The sequence below is a fragment of the Canis lupus genome, chromosome 29 (genome assembly GCF_003254725.2).
Source record: "Canis lupus dingo isolate Sandy chromosome 29, ASM325472v2, whole genome shotgun sequence".
Classification (NCBI taxonomy): domain Eukaryota; kingdom Metazoa; phylum Chordata; class Mammalia; order Carnivora; family Canidae; genus Canis; species Canis lupus.
Window position 1 is genome coordinate 16,928,588 of NC_064271.1, and position 20,834 is coordinate 16,949,421.

Sequence of the window (20,834 nt, forward strand, 5' to 3'; positions counted from 1 at the left end):
TTTTATTTATTTTAAGATTATAAACGAAGTAGAAAAGGATGAATTTCTAAAATTTAAGGCAATGGAGATGTCAAATCAAGATGAGATTTTAGTGACAACAAATGAACTCATATAATAAAAAACATTTCTGGAGTGCTTATGTTTCAAGTACTGTGTAGACCAGCAGAAACCTGATTTGTAAATTTGTTCATTTTTTTCTCTACAGCTAGGCTGTGCTTTTTAAGCCATAACATTCATAAACAAATGTGAAATGGGTTTTTCTTTTTAAAGCAAGCTTTTGCTAAAATTTATTATCAAAATATTTAAGTTACTAGAAGGGCTTTGTCTTCATGAAAAGTAAGTACTAGATACTTAGTTCTCTTCAAGATGACTTTCCCTAGGTTTAAGTGAAGTTATAAAGTAATCTATATAAGCACATAAGTAGGAAAAATATGATCCAGTAAGTATGAACATGCAACATATTTAAGTAAGATATTCAAATTAACATAGAAATTCAGAGTCTTAGAAACTCTGGATATAGCTAATATTTTATAGAGAAAAAAATTGCAAACCAAATTATTATGATGAATTCCAGATGTATCAATATAGAGCTACCCCTTCTGTCACAGCTTCAGGAAATTTAAACATTAGATTCATTTAAATTCCATTATAAACTTGAGATTAGGTTTTTAGTAAGTCAAACACAAAAAATATTTTTAATTATAGTAATGACCTAAGTAATTTACGTTTTCCAGACTGGCTACAAAGGCAAAATTCTTTGTTACCTGAATGCTGAAAATGCATGCAATTCTGATTGCACATCTTATACCTTCCAGGCAAAGAGAGGCTACTTCAGTATCATCACAATCTTGCAGGCCCACACTAAATGCAGCCAGAAAAGGTGTCCAAGCCAACTAGAAAAATTAAAAATTTAAACTATATAGTGAACATCAAGTGATATTTAATTTTATGATAGCAATATATTAATATTTATCAAAAGCTTCAGATAATAAATGATTTGAGGAAGTTCTTAAAGAAAAGCAATGAGTTTTTCTGGGGAAAAATTACATAATGTTGCCTGGGCTTAAATAAGTGGGACAGCAAAACTACAAATTCAGTAGAGGACATGAAGTATATTTTGAGCACAGCATCTATAAATTATTAACGTCAATAAGAAATGGGAACTGTTGATATTAGTCTTACCCCTAGTTTCAGATCTCATTTCTCTCTGTAAGCTTTGTCCCTTGCAGTATTTCACACTTTATTTCTAAGAAAATTCTTTTAGTCATTTTCTACTTGCAATAATTACATTATTCTTTTTCTTTACACTTGTTCCCTGGACACCATTTAGCCTTACATTTTTTTATAGTCAAATATTTTACACTGAAACATATCTCTGGTTTCTAGTTGGCCAATACTTAAAAATACAGTTCGATAAAATATTTCTTTGTTACAAGCTGCAAAAACCAACAAATACTATATTTACCAGTAGGCAGCAGTGAATACCTAGTAAAGTTAAACAAAAAGGGCTACTCTTGGACTACTGAAAATTTTAACATCAAAACATGTGCGTACATTGTTGTGTGCCTTTTGTGACTTTGAATTGACTAATGCGAGTATTTGTTGCTTTTAATTAAGTTCTAATGAAGCAAAACTCTGTACCTAGATAACTACAGAGATGAAAAAGATTTATACCTGTGTGCTGTAAAAATGACACCTGGAATTTTAAAAAGATCTAAAAAGCTTTTAAGATTATTAGAAAAACATTACCCAAAGGATTACCCAAAGTTTTGTTTGTAACATCAGAAAGTTTAGAAGTTAAAGTATATAATTTCTAAACGAAGGAACATAAGCCACAGTACCTAATTTCTAGTCCTAGGTTTGCTGCTTATTTAATCTCTCTGAACCTCATTTTCTTCCTCCTTAAAACATGGACTGCCACTATAGACAGATGCTCTGGGAAGCATACGAAGTGGAGTACTTTTAAAATATGAAGTACCACATGGAAGTAATAAATCACATGTTCTATTGTAAGTAAGGAAACAATACAACTATTCAAAAACCTGTGCAATATTTTATACAAGACTAAGTATAAATGGTCCTTAAGCCAGTGAAAAATATGTTTAACTCCATTAGGAATTAAAAGACAATGATTTTTCCTATCAAACTATACCTAAATAATATCCAGGGGTCAGTGAAATTATCTGTTCATAAATGTATAATGTAAAATACAATTTAGCAATATTTAAAAAGATTCTTAATAATATTTGTATACCTTAATATTATATCACATCCTAGAAATCTCTCATTCTGCTAGTCAATGCTTGTTTATTGAGCACTTACTACAAAGCCAAGAATGAATGGTGCTAGACATTGGGAAAAAATGAACAGAGCAGACACAGTCCCTTGCCTCATGGAACTTAAAGTCTAGTAAAGAGACAGACATTAAATTTTAAAATAAGTAAATGTATAAACACAAACTGTTATAAATACAATGAAGGATAAGCATAGCACATTATGAAAAGGGACCAAAGATGGATGGTGGGGGTAGGGCAGAACTGTCTGAGAAGGTAACATTTAAGGTGAAAACTATTTGGGCAAAGAAGCAAAGAGCATTCTAGACAAAAGACACAGCTTATAAGAATACTCTGAAGAGAAAATAATTTAGGACATTCTAGAAACTGAATTGCTAGCGTGTGACTACAGTAAAGTTAGAAGAAACCTAGCAATGAGGCTGGAAAGGCAGGTGGAGCCAGATCATGCAAGGCTGTAGATGTTGCAGGTGTGTTAGTTTAGGAAGAAGGCAACATTTCATTTTGTATTTTAAAATGATCAGTCTAGCTTCTGTAAATGGATAAGAGGAGCACAAAAATAGACCTACAGATACCAGTTGGGACACTATAATAATAAGGATGAGAAATGAGGATGTGTGGAGAGGCTAATGGAAGTAGAAACCGTGATAAGAGGAGAGATTCTTAATTCTAGCTTAGAAGATGTTTAAGTAAACTAGATCTAGAGAATAATCAAAAATATTTATGAAGAATTTAATGATACAAGAAAATACTTATATAATAAATACCAAGATACAAAATTCTATGTATAGTACAGTCACAATTATTCAATTAAGACTTAAAAAGTAGTATATAATATAAACATTAACAGAAGTTTTTTCTGAGTGATAGAATTATGATTGGCTCCCTCTTCTGTTTTTGTTTTTTTTAAAGATTTTATGTATTTGACAGAGAGAGAGAGGAGGGAGTGTGAGGTAGAGAGAGGAGGGAGTGTGAGGTAGAGGGAGAAGCAGATTCCACTGAGCAGGGAGCCTAATGCGAGCTTGATCCCAGGACCCAGGGATCATGACTGAGCTGAAGTCAAACGCTTAAACGATTGAGCCACCCAGGAGAACCCCTTCTTCTGTTTTTTTTTTTTTTTCATTCTCTACCTCCTCCAACCAAAAACATTTGAGAAGAAAATCAAGAGTGTAAGACTATTCAAAATAAACCAAAAAGCTGCTTTATAAAATGTTTTGTAATAGAGAAAGTGTTTCTTGTATTTTTATATCACTTTATTATTTCAAAGATAAGGCTGGTTCTACTCCTCCCCTACACCTCTCTCCCTCATCCTACAATTCTTCCACTTTTAGAAATAATGTTACCCCTCACAGACATTAGACGTAGAACTATAAAAATTTAGAGCTAAAAGAAAACAGGTATGTTGTAGTCATCTTTTACTGCCCATGCATAGGTGTACTTAATATATGAATGAAAACTCTAATTACAATCTTTAGCCCCATAGACCATCTTACCACACTGTCTCACAAACTGGAATGTACTTTACTCCTTTTCCCTTTTCACACTTGACCAGACTCTCCTCTATTTCCCTGTAATTCTGATCAATTCACTGCTTACTTACTCTCAAATTTTTGAGAAAGGATAGGAAAAAAGAACAGGAGCAACGAAGGAACAAGCACTCAAATTTTAAAGAACCAGTAAATAGCATTCTTACTAGATGAACCTATAAACATAAACACTGCTTGCTTTTTTTGTTCTTTGCTCTCCTCTCTGGGTACCAGGTATATTCAGAACCCTCATGTGAGTTCCTAGGCCAGAAGTTCAAGATCACTTTGAAATTTGAGGTAACTCCAAAGGTTTGAACAGAACTCATGTGGAGAAAACCAGGCCAAGAATTAATGATCATTCTCTGAAATCTTTCCATCCTTTTCTTAAGATCATATACTTATCGCCAATATGTATAAGTTTTCACATTCTCTTAAAGAAAACATTTATATCTGCTATATTCTAAATAACATTGCTTTTGCGTACAGGTCTATATTAATGGGCTGTAATCACTGTATTTCCTTAACCTAAAAACATGCTGAAGAAAATTATATATAAACGTATACCATAACCAAAAGTTATCAGGAATTCTTACCTTAAACATGGGTCTCACATGCTCCAAATGTGTTGCACTTGTAAAAGGTGCCTGAACATGGCTCACAGCCTCCATGAGAGCTTTTGCTGTCTTGGCCATTTGTTCCATTTCTAAGTTATAGAGAAGCCTTCTTTGTTTTTCACTGGCTACATCTGAAATAACAAACACTATCAGTATTTAAAATATAAAGCATGTTAAGTGCTTTTTTACTATAAAATAAATACCATCAATTAATACTAATTAGATATAGTCTTAAAAAGTCAGACACAAAAGATCACACAAGGTATGACTCCATTTATATAAAATATCCAGAGTAGGTAAATCCATTAAAAGAGCAGACTGGTGTTAGCCAGAGGCTGCGAAGAGGGAGGGAATGTTAGATTTAATGGTACAAGGTTTTATTTTGGGTGATGAAAATGTTTTGGAACTACAAAGGTGGTGGTTGCACAACAATGTGAATGTACTAAATACTACTCAACTGTTCAAAATGTTTAATTTTATGTTATATGAATTATACCTCAAAAATGGGAGAAAAAAATCCTGAACTAAGGGATAAGTGGAAAACCTATAAGAAGGGAAGAGAGTGGGTATAAATCTGCCACAGTGAAACTACTAGGGAAACAACCCAAACATGGGATAGGAGAATAGGGAGAGAAAGATAAAAGGCAAGGGCATCCTTGGATGACACAGGCTTGAATGACAATTTCTGAGTTAAAAAGAAAAGAGTGGCCCTAACATTCCAGAATGAAATTAGTATTTCAGTACACCCACATCCTTTCCATATCCTGCTTCTCATTTTTTTTAAAGATTTTATTTATTTATTCATAGAGACAGAGACAGAGACAAAGAGAGAGAGAGAGAGAGAGAGAGGCAGAGACACAGGCAGAGGGAGAAGCAGGCTCCATGCAGGGAGCCTGACGTGGGACTCGATCCCAGGTCTCCAGGATCATGCCCTGGACTGAAAGGCGGCACTAAATCGCTGAGTCACCCAGGCTGCCCGCTGCTTCTCATTGATACTCTACCATCATGTATAAAATAGGCCGGAGAAAGAAGGATAGAAGACGTTTTATTACAGGTTTGAAGAAGAAAACTGAACCAGAGAATTGGCATCTCCTTCGGTGTGAAGTCTTGAGCAGCATATTTAACAATATTATTAGGAGAAGAGATAAAAATAATACGATCGAGTAAGTTGCGGATTGCTACTGGACTGCAATATGATGAGCCAAGGATGCCTAGTCAAGATTTGGCTTTGCCACTCTTTGGGTTTTAGATAGAGATTTAACAGAAGTTTTTTACATTATACTCAGCTTATAGATTCTAAGTTTCCTAACCTCTTTGGACTTCAGTTTCCTCACTGATAAAATGAGGGGAGCACTAAAATTCCTTAGAATCATCCTCTACATTATTCCATAAGATAAGGCCATTCATGCTTTACTATTTCTTCTAACACCTACCTAGCCCTTGACTCTCATAATTCTTCATCAACTTCTGGAAATACACATATCACATGGGTTTTTGTTCCTCTCCTGTCGACAGAATTGTGCTACTGCAATGTGTTCTGTGAGATAAAGCTTGAGATTTCATTCCCAAGTGGAGTGCTCAGAAAGGCAAGAGTGTTCTTTCCGTATTACTGCTATACTCCTGAGCCACTACCCTCATCTTATTTTTTATAGTCAGATTTTAGCTCTGATTTAATTGCCACTGTCCACATGCACAGAATGTCTAGAATGAAGCCACCTACAGTTGGCTTCTCATGCTGATTAGATCTAGGACCTCTGTAACAATATAATGTGTGGCACATCTGAAGGAGTGATTTCCAACTCCACAAGCTCCCTCACAGTTCTAAACTTCCCCATCTCCCTGAATCATTCCGACTTCCAGCTTGTGTTTATGTGTAACAATAGATGGATAGAATTGTGTTACTTGTATAGATAATGAGGTGGCAGAAAAAGACAGAATTAAAGTCTACTGAGGCTGCATAAGCAGTCTTGCTAACCTCCAAATCCATGCTGAGATTTGCTGAAAAACTGACAAGTATATATTAAATGCACACTAATCCATGCATGTTATGTAGCATTTTCCGTTGATCACTGGTCAGTGCTATTTTTACTCAGAATGTGGAAAAAAATATAATCAGATCAGCAAACTGTATAATACTTCTCATTAAAATAATAACTGATTTTCTTTAAATCAAGTAAAAAACTCTTAGGAAACCATAATTTTCCTCCTGAACAATCAGAATTCAATTGATTTGGATACTTACTTTGCTTACTTGATTTTGTAGGGATTGTGAGTTCTTTTGTTTCTTTCAGTGATATCTTTTTTCCAGCTATTTCATTATAGATGGCTGATAAATACTCTTCAGGAAGGTCTTTACTGTCATTGATACCTCTATTCATCTTAATGTACTGCTCCTTTGTCATTTTATTTTTAACCTAAAAATGAAAAACCATTATAATTCCTAAAACTTACTTTAAAAATACTATTTTATGAATACTCTTTTAAAAAAGGGAATTTATAAATACTTTGAGGACAGGAAAGGGAAAATATTTAACAAAATATGTATTAAAATGAAAACAGTCACAGAAAAAAAGGCAATATAGAAAAGACCTATCCTGGCATATGCTAATTCATCTTCTCTGATGGGCACATAAGTAATTTATAGTAAGAAACCGGGAAATCAAATAATGAAATTATTTGTTTTTGCCCAAGGTTTCAGAGCTCTAGCTAGTCTTTAAAAAGGACCATGACAAGTATTAAAAACAGATGGTATCAAAAAGATTCAAATCTTAGTTTGGGAAAACATAAATATGTTATACTGACTTAAAAGCTAATTTTATATTAACACTGGCTGCACAGTAACAGCTGAATTCATTTAAAATCAGGTAACAATCTTTCTGACTGACTCATCATGGCAAATGAAGGTTAGGTGGTCCAGGTGAAGTATCCTTTGAATATTGTCTTGTTAAGAGCACCCTGAACAGGAATGTCCTATAGCATACCTTGATCAATCTGTAGAGTATAAGTTTGTAGTTTATAGGATGTAGCCCTGTCACCAAACTTGAGAACTAGCACAGCCAAAATATTTTTATCTCCAAAAACCCAGATGGACAAAATCCAGGAGATCTTATGACATCTCTGAAGATACAGGCATACCTCGGAGAAACTGTTTGGGTCCAGACTACCACAATAAAGTGAGTATTGCAATGCAGTGAGTCAAATGAATTTTGTTTCCTAGTGCATATAAAAGTTATATTTATACTATACTATAGCCCATTAAGCATGCAATAGCATTACGTCTAAAAAAAAAAAAAAAAAACCCAATGTGCATACCTTAATTCAAAAATATTTTACTGATAAAAAATACTAATCATCATCTGAGTTTTCAACGAGTCCTAATCACTGATCACAGATCACCCTAACAGATGCAATAGTAATGAAGAAGTTTGATATATTGTGAGAATCACCAAAATGTGACAGAGACCTGAAATGAGCAAATGCTGTTGGAAAAATGGTGATGACAGACTTGCTTGATGCAGAGTTGCCATAGACCTTCAATTTTAAAAAAAACAATTATCTGCAAAGTGAGCTGGCCATAGTGGGTAACTGTAGAAGTTGGGTCATGGGCACAGAAAGGATTCCCACACTAACCACCCTATTGTTTAAGTTTCAAATGTTTAAAAGAAAAAATAAAGTTCATATATAGCATTTTTCCATGTTGTAATAAGTATAGGCAGAAGAACTATATACATATTCTTAAAATTTATCTTAAGCTTTATCCAGCTATCAATCATGAAACAAATACAGACTTATTTTATAGATATCTGAAAGTCTAATTAGAATTATTACCAGAAATTGCATTTTTTAAATTATTTATTTATTTAGGGGTACCTGTGTGTCTTAGTCAGTTAAGCCTCTGCCTTCGGCTCAGGTCATGATCCTAGGGTTCTGGGATCCAGCCCCACTGCGGGCTCCCTGCTCAGTGGGGAGTCTGCTTCTCGCTCTGCCCCTCCCCCTGTTTATGCTCTCATGCACTCTCTCTTGCTCTCTCAAAATTAAAAAAAAAAAAAAAAAAAAAAAAAGATTTATTTTGACAGAGCGAGAGAGAGAAAAGAGAGAGACTGAGCTGGGGGAAGGGCAGAGAAAGAGAAAGAATCTCAGCAGGCTCCCTGCTGAGTGTGGAGCCTAACACAAGGCTCCATCCCCCAACCCTGAGATCAGGGTTGACCCTGAGTCAGACACTCAATCAACTGAGCCACCTCAAGTGGCCCCAGAAACCACATTTGTAAAATGAATACTACACCAAATTAAATATCTCAATTTGGTGACTGGTTTCACTAAATAAGATTAAAATTTTAACGACTGCTTACTGAATTCAAATAACTTATTTAATCTGTACTATCTGTTATACATAGTACATACCTGTGGACTGTGAAGATCTGTGGTCAGCATGATAATTGAATAAGCCAAAACATAAGCAGTATCTGCACTAGCAAAAAGGGTTTGTCTGGAAAAATAAATGTATCATGTTATAAACTTTTATTGTTTCACAGCTGCATTTGAATGAAACATCTTGAAGCTCCATAATTTTCTCTTTCAGGATTTATGTATTAGCTTATACTACAGTTTTGTTTTGTTTTTTTAATGGAATTGTCTTATCACTTCTAGATCATAGACAATATAAGTTCTCTGGCGGCAGGAAATGATGAATCTTCTGATGCTCCCAAACATAGCTTCTTGGATATAGCTGGCAATCATAAATACTTGAATGTGAATCTTGCTTACCCTTGGTTGCATTCAAGGTATCTTGCAGCAAATTTTTCCATCAATCGATCAATTTTCTGAGCTTCCCCTGGAAGACGGAATCCTTCCAGAAACATACGAAGGGCTGAAACAAAGTCTTTTCCTGAAAAGTCATGTTGATCCACATATGCATACATGACTTCTTTGTTAAATTTATCATTATCTCCCAGGAACTCACCCACTTGAGTCTAAAGGACAAAAGATTAAAAAAAAACTGATATCCTAATGAAATGTTACACTTGCCACAGAGACATTTAAGCAGCAGAAAAATGTATAAGATTCACAGGTTTTGACTACAGGGTTAACTATATCAAACGTGAAGCTGAAAGTTAAACATACTAAATCTATTTATAAAAAAAAAAGTCTTTTTGAGTTTAGAAAAATTAAAAGGCAAAATTAAGAAAAATTAGGTTATTCTTTAAGTTTTACATACTTAGAAGGGCATCTTAAAGGGGAAACAGTATGTATTATTAACTTAAAAAGGAATTTTATAGAGAAGGTTATAATGAAAAAATTAGTATTCTTACAGAGTCTAATCTTTCCTCTTGATGTAAGAATTGGGCAATATCTTCAGGTGTAGTGCCAAGCATCCCTTGTTCTTGGAGGTACTGTATTCCTCTCTTTGGTTTTTTATTAAACCTAGATGATATTAAAGTTAATAGAAACATTAGAAACAGAAAACTATTTGAAAAGAAGATCTTAAGCTATAATAAATTAATTTTCTAGTACCACTTAGAAAATAAGTTTATTTAACATAATCAGTGCATGAATATACAAAACTTATTACATTATGCAAAGTTTTATTTTTCTTTTCTCAGAAGTCTGAAGCAAAAGGCTATCTCTATCAATGATATGGATTATTTCACAGACTTTTGAGATAATGTCATATAATGGATAAGTTTTGAGTAAGGATATAAATACTATCTATCTCATGCCTTTAATATTTATATTCTCCTTAATGCTCAAGTAATCTTGGTTCATTCCATGTATACCCATGGATTAACTCTAAATTTCCTGCTTTTAAAGTAAAGAATTTAAATTCTGGAGACTGTTTTAACCATAATCTGACAGCACGATTTCCTTTATTAAAAAACATCCCTAGAAACCCAATGATTTCAAAGTCAAGTCAAAACTGACTAGACTGATACACAAAGTCTTTCTCAATACAGCTCCAGTTTATCCCCTCATCCTATTCTCATTCCCTAAGCAGAGTGCATTTCTGTAGTCTGCATGTCCTTTACCTGCTCCATTCATTGTGAAACTCCTTCATGCTTACAGATTCAGTTCAAAGGTCACCTCCTTGTTTCCACATCATTTAGTTTCTACTTTTATTTTACCACAAATTATTCTGGTCCCTCATCACCTGCCACCTGGGTAACAGTACTTAAATGGTCTTGCTATCTTTTGTTTTGCTGACATTCTAATCCATCCTTCAGGTTACTGGTCAAGTCATTGTTCCAAAACAAAAATCTGCTACTGCTGCTGCTGCTGCTTCTCTGACTAAAATCTTTCAATACATAGCAGGCCAAAGTGAAGAAGACAAGACAAAAACTTATTTACAAGGAGAATCTGGAATCTGGATCCAATTCAATGCTCTTGTTTCATCTCCTTCGAGTACCTGCCTCTGCCATGCTGCCCAACAGTCCTCAGACATTCCTCCCTCCTGTGCTACTGCACAGGTCATTCTTGTTGTCTGCAATGTCCTTACTTGTCCTGTCTGAATGATTCCTGTCAAGTCCTAATTCATACCATAAATTAAAATCAAACATTTTTCACTGAGATAAGCACAATCTCTGCTTTCTGAAGGCTTTCTCCCTAATAAAATAAACTTGATTTTTAAAAAAATTCTAATAGTAAAATACAGTAACTAATGAATGTATTGACAAGGTGAGATGGCATAGAAGAGGAAGTAACTAACACAGATGGTTGTGATATATTTCCTGGGGAAGGTGACTGTGAAATTGAGCTTTGAGGAATGACTACGTATTTCATAAAAAGAAAAAACATCTCAGAGAGCAACGGGTCATACTAACACATGGCAGCATAAAACAGCATGACATTATAACAAACAGCTTTGCATTGTTGGAAGGATGAAGTAAGCTAAAGAAGTGGCAGGTGATGTAGCTTAGAGTCCAGCATATCTATGTCATGAAGGGTACTGTATCCCATTATAAAAAAGTGTGACTTTATTCTTTAAAAGCAAAAAGGGAGAGAAACAGAAGCTGACTTTCATTCAAGAGAGCTCACTTTAGCTAAGTGTGAGAAAAGACTATAGAATAATTAAGACCAAAGAAAGACAGGCCAATTAAAAGATTATATGAGTCAAGGCAAGAAATGGTGATAGTTTGACTTACCTGTGGGAGGAGAGAAAAGATAAATAGCATTGATGTTTAGCAAGTACAATCAAGATTTAGTGACTTTTTAGTGATTTTTCAAGGGGGAAAATCTAGGTAACTCTCAGGATTCTAGCTTATAAATTTGGTAGCATGCTGGGGTTACTAGCCTAAATAAGAAATACAGAAACAGTAGTTTTCTGTTTGTCATTTCTTTCTTGGGTAGGAGTATTGGGGAGGCTGATTATGGAGAGAATAGAGACTGATAAATTTGGCTATGGACATACTGAGTGTGAGAAGCTAAGCCACAGACAACAGAGATGTCCAACGGGCAATTACTGACATGAGCCTGAACTTCAGTAGAGGTATTTATGTTAAAATAACACTTGGGGAGTGGTAGTAGCTGAAGTCATAAAAAAGACCACAATCACTCAGAAGAAATTACAAAGTAAGAAAAGAGTTGAAGGACAAAACTCTGGAAATGCTAAGCTATATGCAGGAGATAAATAGTCCATAACAAGACTGAGACGGCATGGTCAGAATGGTAGGAGAAATAAGACAGAGTGGTGCCAAAGTCATAAAAGAGTGTAATGAGAATACAGCAATGTGAAAGAATTCTCATGAAAGTATGAAGCGGAGAACAAGTCCAGGGGCTGAAAGGAGGACTACAGACTAAGGAAACCTCCACTTTGAAGTCCTATGACCACTCCATCTTACTCCCAAGTACTTCAAATAGAGTTATCATACCCTGGCACCACTTTGTATATGATTATGGACTAAATATACATAGTACTATTTTAGAAAAATATTTTTTGCCCATATTTACACTGTAATCTTAAATATAAGAAGCAATGCTTTCATGGTTCTTGCCACATAGTCCCAACCCAAATAGATGTTTGCTGAGTAACACTTGCAGAGAATTTCAATATAAAAGTCTGATTACACATATTAGATCCTCGAGTCCCTCAGAAGCCATGCTGTTTCATTCATCAAGTATCCCAAGGACCTTGCATAATGTCAGTATCAGATGGGACTTTGATAAATATTGACTAAAAAACTGGAATGAATGAACTATTAATGGCTATTTCCTGAGGCAATTTTGTGAGATTTTATAACTTTATGACAATAAACGTACATACATTTTTGTTGTTTTTTTTTGTTTTGTTTTTACATTAACAATAAAAAAATGGAACTTGATCATTCACCAAAAGGCACTGCTTAAAAGTCAGGAAGAAATGCTTTACAGTACAAGTAGCAAACCAAGTAAATATACAAGGGAGTTTTTAAGTTTATAGTAGCTAGATCCACAGAGAAATGTCAGCAACTTCATTTTTCCCTAGCTTCTCTTTGAAAGAGATGGGCAATTAGAGAAATAAAAGCAGCACGTTCTATTTAGATAGGAAATAATCCAGGAGCAGGCTGATGCCATACAACTTAGTGGGAAAACTGACTTCACAAGATCTGGGAATGGCAGAGTAGCCAAGTTGGAAAAGGAGGTTAGTACCTTATTAACACATAAAAATGAAATTCATAACAATAGATTAATAACAAGAGTCGCACATTTGTAACCCAACTGGAAAATATAAAACCTATAAAGCAACAATGTTAGCTAGCTATTAGAAGTTTCATACTGTAAATTTTTGACTTGTAATCTGCTTAGGAAATATAATGGGGGATTTTATAATTGAGCTACTAAATAAACAATACAAAACTACAGAGATGATATTCATCAACAGTATTTAAGATATGCTGCAAAATTAATTTAATGTACATTATAAGGGTCTATTTGGCTAGATTGCAATAAACAAGGAGAGCTGAATAAGGAACTACTAAGAAGTCTTCAATGCAGGAGAACTGCACCCAGTTTTACTCAATGAAAGGTGGTATGAGAAAGGAACAGAAATAACCTGAAGATGTAAAGAAATGCAGGGCAAGGGTAATACAGTACTAGTAGGAGGATATTCAATAACATTTCTCCTTAAAATTGGACACTCACAAATCTATTCCTTGTTCTATTATTTCTTTTTGTTGCTTTAGGACTTCAAATTGTTCTGGATTATCAGTGCCAGACATCTGTGTACTGTAGCTGCCTATTCCTGATGATGATGTTGACTCCAGGGAATTTAAACTTCCATATCTGTTTATTGTCTCAGGGTGTTTGATCTCACTTGTCTCTTGCTCTAAGGGTTTTTCCTGACCTGTAAGTAGAAAGACTGATACAGTAAATTAATCTTTCAAATAAAAAAATGTAAAAGGTAAAAAACAAAGAAAACAAAAACTCCAAACAATTGTCAAGACATTTCCATGTTTCTTAGATGAGTATGCAATACAAGCAAAATACTGAGTACCATCACAAACCATATACTTTGATATTAAAACATACTGAAATTAAAATGTGTATAATTTGCACCATTAAAAGTTCTTTTTGCAGTTGCAGTGCTAAGTATCCACTGGGTTTCTGCTCTCAGCTCATGCCTCATGAGAAATAACTTTCCCTCAAAAAATTCTTGACTGACAGAATACTATATGGTAGCCTTGTAGCTATGAGTTTTTCTCCTAGTAAGGGTAAATGTCAAACACAGGTGAACAAGTCAATCTTCTTAAAACATATTTGCTTGTGTAGATTTCTTCTATAATTACCTTTTCACAAAGCTGCATAAATATGTTAAAGCTTCACTTTAACATGATATTTAAATATTTCTAGGAAGATTTAGAAACAAAAAAGTTTGGATAACTAAGTCAGAAATTTGTAAGTTTAAAGCCATATTAACTCACACAGATTGTTTCTTTATCAGCTAGAGGAGGTCACAAAAATGGCCTAATGGCAACTGGAACTATCCTTTTCAAAATACCATGTACTTGAAATGACAAAGAATTTGTAACTCAAGATGTCACCTTACCAAGAGTTGTCTGAGAGTTGGGATTCACATACTGATCCTTACTCCACTCAACCATACACTTCAAAATTGACACTAAACATTCTAAACCTTTTTTCCTCAGGCTCAATTCCTACAAATTCATAAAAAGAATAAAAACAAAAAGATCTTTTAAGAAAACACATAGCTCTTCCTTGACCAAGTTTAAATTTGAAAATGCTTTTAAAGGTCTTACCTGAACATTACTCATACCAAGTTCTTGACTGCCCCGTCCTTGAGCAATTTTTGATAGATCATTTACTAGTCTTTCAAATATATTTGCTGCATTTAAATCACAGTCATAGTTTACATAAATATCCACTACACTCTGAGCATCTGTAATAATATAATAGATTACTTTTAACAAAAGGCATCAGTATATGAGCATATTTTGGCCTCTTAAGTATCTGTTAATAAAAAGAAATAATAAGGATAATTTCAAATACCTGCACAGATTCTTGTCAATGTCTGAATAACCATCCATTTGTGATCAAATGAGCTGGTAGAAGTTTCCAAAATGTAGAGGAAAATTTCTTTAAAGAACACCTGTGATGAGGGGGAAAACTTCTGTTTCAAATATTATTTATAATTCATATGTGATCACTTTTTAAATATTCCAAAGCTGTAGAGCAGAGATTATTAGGACCCAGGCTCCTCTGGAGTTCAACTCCTTTTGAGTTCCATCTCTGAAACGTAGGACTAAGTAACTTGGGTGTGTGACTTAAACTAGCCCTATGGTAGGAGTATTGTACTTCACATTGTTTTGTTTGCTATCACACAGCCACCACAAAGGAAATCTGCAAAGATGTGGAACTCCTCTGAGTAAGAATTTTGTGAACATATTTACAAAACCAATATAACTCATACTTCATTTTTCAATCCCCCCAAAAGAATAAATTTATTCATCAGTTATGTTTTTCAGACGTTATAACAGGTATCTAATTTTCCTAGGTTTAAATGTACCTAATGCTCTAATCCACACAATAAAAATAATTTCTTACATTATGATATTTTTATAATTACTCATATACTGGAAATCTTTGTCTGAAAACAACAAACTATTTCTCACTATTCTTTACATCATATAATGTCAAAAGGAGTTAATCAACTTAATTAAATAAATTACAATTTAAGAGCAAGAAGGAATTTTTAGATTTAAATTTCTTTTGGAAAAGTGGCTAATTTAAGAAAGGATGACTGAAAAAGAAAACCAAAAGTCACACGTTAACATTTATAGAGCTTGCTTAAGTGGTCCAGAAACTCATACTGATAACATGAGGTAACATCTTCTCCCTCTTAACTGGGTGTGGTACCCTTAAAATGCACTTTTCTTTCACAAAATCCAACATATTTCTATTACTTCCTTAATGTCAGCAGAATTTCCTACAAGAGCTTAACTTGTGAAAAGGGTACGGACCAGGTCTTTCTTGCTAAGCACTGTATCTACATCGCATGGCATAGAGCAAGCATTCAGTAAATATTTATGATCACACTCCTAAACATTGCCCCAAAGCACCCCTGCAGCCAACAAAGAGGAATGCTATGACAATTTCTGAGGGAAAATTCAGAAGAATTACATTTGTTGAATACCTCACAAGACTGCTCAGTTTCAACATTTGATCAATTACATCACACTACATTCCTTTCAGTGACATCATTATTTTTGCAAACCTGGGTTTTAGTGAATGCTATAATAAAGAGCAGGCACTGCATGAAAGTCAATGAAGAACAGGAAATAAGAGTGGCAGTGTCCAAGTGGATTCCACAGTCTGAGGAGTTGGGCAGTGTCCAACAGGTACATACAATTTGGTAGTCAAGTAATTGTGACTACTTAAAAATAAAAACATCATTTAAAAAAATTTATCTTATTTTTCTTCAAATGGAGACTATATTGTTAAGACAAATACTTGTTAAGCTGTTTGGACCTAACTTTTAAAATGGAACTGTAAGGTATTTCTTTTAGGACAAGTACACTGTGAAAAGATTAGACACTCTAAAGGTACCATGAATGAAGAAGTAGGCCATCACTGGGACAAGCAAGCAGCAGTGGACATGACACTTGCTGAGGCCAGAAAGCATGGGTAGTTACAGTGCTCCCTTGCCCCTGGTTGAGGCTGGTGAGCACAAGTGGCTGTGGCATTCTCCTGCACTCAGCCTAAAGCCAGAGGACACACAGACAAGGCACTCTGTCATAGCACTGCTGAAACCCATGGGCACATGTAATCAAGACATTTTCCCACTGCCTTTCTGAAGTCTGAAGACAGCAAGGGTGCCCCTCCCCCTATCCTCTCCAACTGCTTTGCTACAGCCAGTGGGTGTACACAATCTACAGAGTAGATACCAGTTGACTGCCTGGCTCTGGTGGCCAAGAGAGCTGGCATTCAGAACAATATGGGACTGTAACAATCAGAAAGACTATTCTTGGCATGTCACCTTCCAGAGGGCACTGCACAGACAATGGACTGAAACACAATGTGTCTTCCTGTATTTACTTAGCCTGGAAGCTTCAGCATGAGGAACAGGCTTCAGGCCTCCCTCACATTTAGAGGCTAAAAAGCTCCTCCCTGGGAGCATAAGCATTGAGAAGCCGTGCTTTGCACCTCCCCTTGGCCTTGCTACAACTTGACAAGGTTTCCCAGAAAGGAGCTTATGCACTGCATTGGAGTAAGGATTTTTGCAACTGTCACTCAGGGGACATCTTCAGATCTCCTAGTCTGGAGAACAGGACTGTATATATTTGCATATTTAAAAGTTGCTGCCTGGGGGAGGAGTGGCTTGCAAACAGCCTGAAACTAGGTGTTAAATGAGATTCTTCCCCATGGATCACTGACAGGATGTGGCACATCCTCAATAGGTGCATATCAAGAATAAATGAAGTGGTTTAGGTAATCACAAAGGTTCCAGGGACAATCAAGAGCTAGGGCAAGGTTGAATGAGAAGGATCATCACCTGAATAAGGCTACTCCCTCAAGACAGAGAGGTAGCTGTTTCACCAGTACATAGAAACAAACAGAGTCAAGCAAAATGAGGAAAGAGAGAAACAGATTTCAAACAAACAAAATAACAAGACAAAAACCTCAGAAAAAGACCTTAATGATATGGAGATAAGTGACCTACGTGATAAAGAATTCCAAGTAATGGTTATAAAGATGCTCACAGAACGTGGTACAGGAATAGTGAGAATTTTAAAAAAGACAGAAAACGAAATAACAAACAAGTCACAGAGCTGAGGAACACAGTTAAGTGAGCTGAAAAGTACACTAATGGGGTTCAACAGCAGACTGAAACAAAGAGGTAAGGACCAGGGACCTATAAATCAGGGCAGCCGAACTCCCCAAATAGAGCAGCAAAAAGAAAAAAGAGTTTTAAAAAAATGAAGATCACTTAAGGGACAACAACATCAAGTGGAAGAACATTATCATTATAGTGGTCCCAAAAGGAGAAGAGCAAGAGAAAGGGGCACAAGAGTTATTATCTGAAGAATTCATGGCTAGAAACTTCCCTGAGGGAAGGAAACAGACAGACATCCAGGTCAGGAAGCCCAAAGAATTATAAATGAGACAAACTCAGAAAGGTCCACACCAAGACACATTATAATTAAAATGTCAAAAGTTAAAGATACAGAGAAAATCTTAAAAGCATCAAGAGAAAAAGAACTAGTTGTGTATAAGGAAAAACCCAGTGGCTCTCAAAAGGTATCTGAGCAGAAACTGTGTGGTCAGAGGGAATGACATGAGATTTTCAAAGTGCTGAGAGAAAAAAAAACTTCCAACCAATAATACTTTAACCAACAAGGCTTAAAATTAGAAATTACAAAAAGAAAAATCGAAAAACTACAAGTAAGTGGAGATTAAACAACACGTTACTGAACAACTGAGTCATAGGAGAAATCAAAAACTACCTTGAGTCAAATGAAAGCCAATATAACATACCAAAATCTATAAGATGTAGCGGCAAAAGCAGTCCTAAGATGGGAATCACTGCAATAGAAGCCTACTTCAATAAACAAGAGAAATATCAAATGAACAACTTTACATCTAAAGGAATTTTTTAAAAAGAACACATGGAACCTAAACTTTGTAGAAGGAAGTAAATAATAAAGATCACAGTGGAAATAAATGAAAGAAAAACTAAAAAGACAATAGAAATTATCAATAAAGAGTTAATCCTCTGAAAAGATAACATATATTCACAAATCCTCAGGTGAACAACCCAAGAAAAAAAAACGACAGGGCTCAAATCAAATCAGAAATGAAATAGGAGGTTACAGTGGATTCCACCGATATACAAAGGATCACGAAAGACTGCTATGAACAATTATATATCAACAAATTGGACAACCTAGAAGAAATGGATAAATTCTTCCAAGACTGAATCAGGAAGAAATAGAAAATCTGAATAGACCAATTACTAGTAAGGAGATTAAATCAGTAATCAGTGTCTTTAATTGCTGGTGTTGGACAAACAGGACAGCTACATGTGAAATGATGAAACTTAACCACTATCTTACACCACCTACAAAAATTAACTCAAAATGGATTAAAGACTTTAATGTAAGCCCTTTAATCATAAAACTCCTAGAAACAATATAGGTGGTAAGCTTTTGACATCAGCCTTAGTAATGTCTTTTTGGATCTAATTCCAGAGGCAAGGGAAACAAAAGCATAAATAAATAGGACTGTATAAACTAAACAGCTCCTGCACAGCTAAGGAAACCACTAATGAAACAAAAAGGCAACCGACTAAATAGAAGAAAACATTTACAAATAATATATTTAACAAGGGGTAATAACTAAAATATATAAAGAATTTATACAGCTTAATAGCAAAAAACAATTAAAAAATAGGCAGAGGATATGAATAGACATTTTTCCAAAGGAGACAAATATAGATGGCCAACAAACACATGAAAAGATGCTCACCATCATTAGCCATGAGGAAAATGCACATCAAAACCACAATGAGATATCCCTACACTTGTGAGAATGGCTATTATCAAAAAGATAAGAAATAAGTGCTAGTGAGGATGTGGAGAAAAGGGAACTCCTGTGCACTATTGGTGGGAATGTAAACTAGTATAGCCACTATGGAAAACAGTATGGCAGTTCCTCAAAAAATTAAAACTAGAGTGACTATATAACCCAGCAATTCCACTAATGGGTATCTAAACAAAGAAATGAAAATACTAATTAGAAAATATACAGGATGCCTATGTTTATTGCAGCATTATTTAAGAACAGAGAATATTGGGAAACAATCTCACTGTCCATGAATGGGTAAAGAAGACATAATATATACATACAACGGAATACTATTCAGCCACAGAAAAGAATTTAAATCTTGTCATCTGCAACATTATGGATTTATCTTGCAGGTACTATGCTAAGTGAAATAAGGCAGAGAAAGACAAATACTACCATGATTTCACTTACATTTGGAGTCCAAAAACCAAAAACAAAAGAAAACAAAGCTCTGACTCAGATACAGAGAACAAGCTGGTAGGTGTCAGAGGGGTGAGGATGTGGAAGTACAAAATGGGTGTAGGGGAGTAAGAGGAAAAACTGCCACTTGGAAAAACAAGTGATGGGGATGTAATACACAACATGGGGAATATAGTTAATAATTTTGTATTAACTTTGTAAGGTAACAGGTAGTAATTAGATTTATTGCAGTGACCATCCTATAATGTACACAAATGTTAAATCCCTGTGTTGTACAACTGACACTAGTATAATATAGTTAACATCAATTATACTAAACAAACAAATAAAAAGAAAGTTTAGAACTCTCCAAATTGTGGAATAAATAAAACCCCTACATTTGGAAAAAGAGGAAAATAAAAACTTTACTCTCTTTGAGTTATCAAATCGTACTAACAAGCAATAGCCTATAACTGTAACTTAAGACAACATGCCCATCAACAGGGGCTCTAAAAAAACCCAAATTTTTAAAGGTTTATAGAGCACCTAAAATATAATACATGTAGTGTAACAGCAATATCATAAACACTTTGTCTGCAAATATTTTCTTGGAAAGTTGTGTATTAACTATTTTCTGATGTAGACATGTAAGTTAATGTCTGTGGAAAAAATCACATTATAGAAACTCTGAAATGAATATTCTCAAAATATGAACATTTATGTAATAGCAATCTTTTTTTTTTCAAGGTGTGATTTTTTTTTTGTCTTGTGAATAAACTGATCTATGCTTGCTTTCTTTTTTTATTTTTTTTACAAGATTTTATTTATTTATTCATGAGAGACACAGAAAGAAAGGCAGAGGCAGAGGGAGAAGCAAGCTCCCTGCAGGAGCCCTATGCAGGACTCAATCCCAAGACCCCGGGGATCATGACCTGAGCCAAAGGCAGAGGGGC

General features: G+C 34.8%; 2 protein-coding genes across 9 annotated transcripts in view; one reads left to right on the forward strand and one right to left on the reverse strand.

The window, feature by feature from the left end:
* CSPP1 (centrosome and spindle pole associated protein 1) overlaps positions 1 to 7,550 on the forward strand; it is a 177,504-nt gene extending 169,954 nt beyond the window's left edge. The window contains exon 37 of one of the 2 annotated variants that reach the window (XR_007406979.1): positions 7,517 to 7,550. The gene's annotated coding sequence lies outside the window, so the exon portion shown is untranslated. The remainder of the gene's footprint in view (positions 1 to 7,516) is intronic. The other variant, XR_007406981.1, reaches the window with a different exon arrangement.
* Positions 1 to 20,834, reverse strand: part of ARFGEF1 (ADP ribosylation factor guanine nucleotide exchange factor 1) — a 140,257-nt gene that overhangs the window by 38,343 nt on the left and 81,080 nt on the right. For 5 of the 7 annotated variants that reach the window (XM_035708368.2, XM_049103738.1, XM_049103740.1 and 2 more), the window contains 10 exons: positions 14,908 to 15,007; positions 14,658 to 14,797; positions 14,447 to 14,555; positions 13,543 to 13,759; positions 9,741 to 9,852; positions 9,196 to 9,401; positions 8,833 to 8,917; positions 6,674 to 6,845; positions 4,411 to 4,562; positions 765 to 893 (listed from right to left, as the gene is read on the reverse strand). In XM_035708368.2, the coding sequence (XP_035564261.1) occupies positions 765 to 893; positions 4,411 to 4,562; positions 6,674 to 6,845; positions 8,833 to 8,917; positions 9,196 to 9,401; positions 9,741 to 9,852; positions 13,543 to 13,759; positions 14,447 to 14,555; positions 14,658 to 14,797; positions 14,908 to 15,007 (1,422 nt within the window). The remainder of the gene's footprint in view (positions 1 to 764; positions 894 to 4,410; positions 4,563 to 6,673; positions 6,846 to 8,832; positions 8,918 to 9,195; positions 9,402 to 9,740; positions 9,853 to 13,542; positions 13,760 to 14,446; positions 14,556 to 14,657; positions 14,798 to 14,907; positions 15,008 to 20,834) is intronic. The other 2 variants (XM_025477897.3, XM_049103739.1) reach the window with 1 other exon arrangement.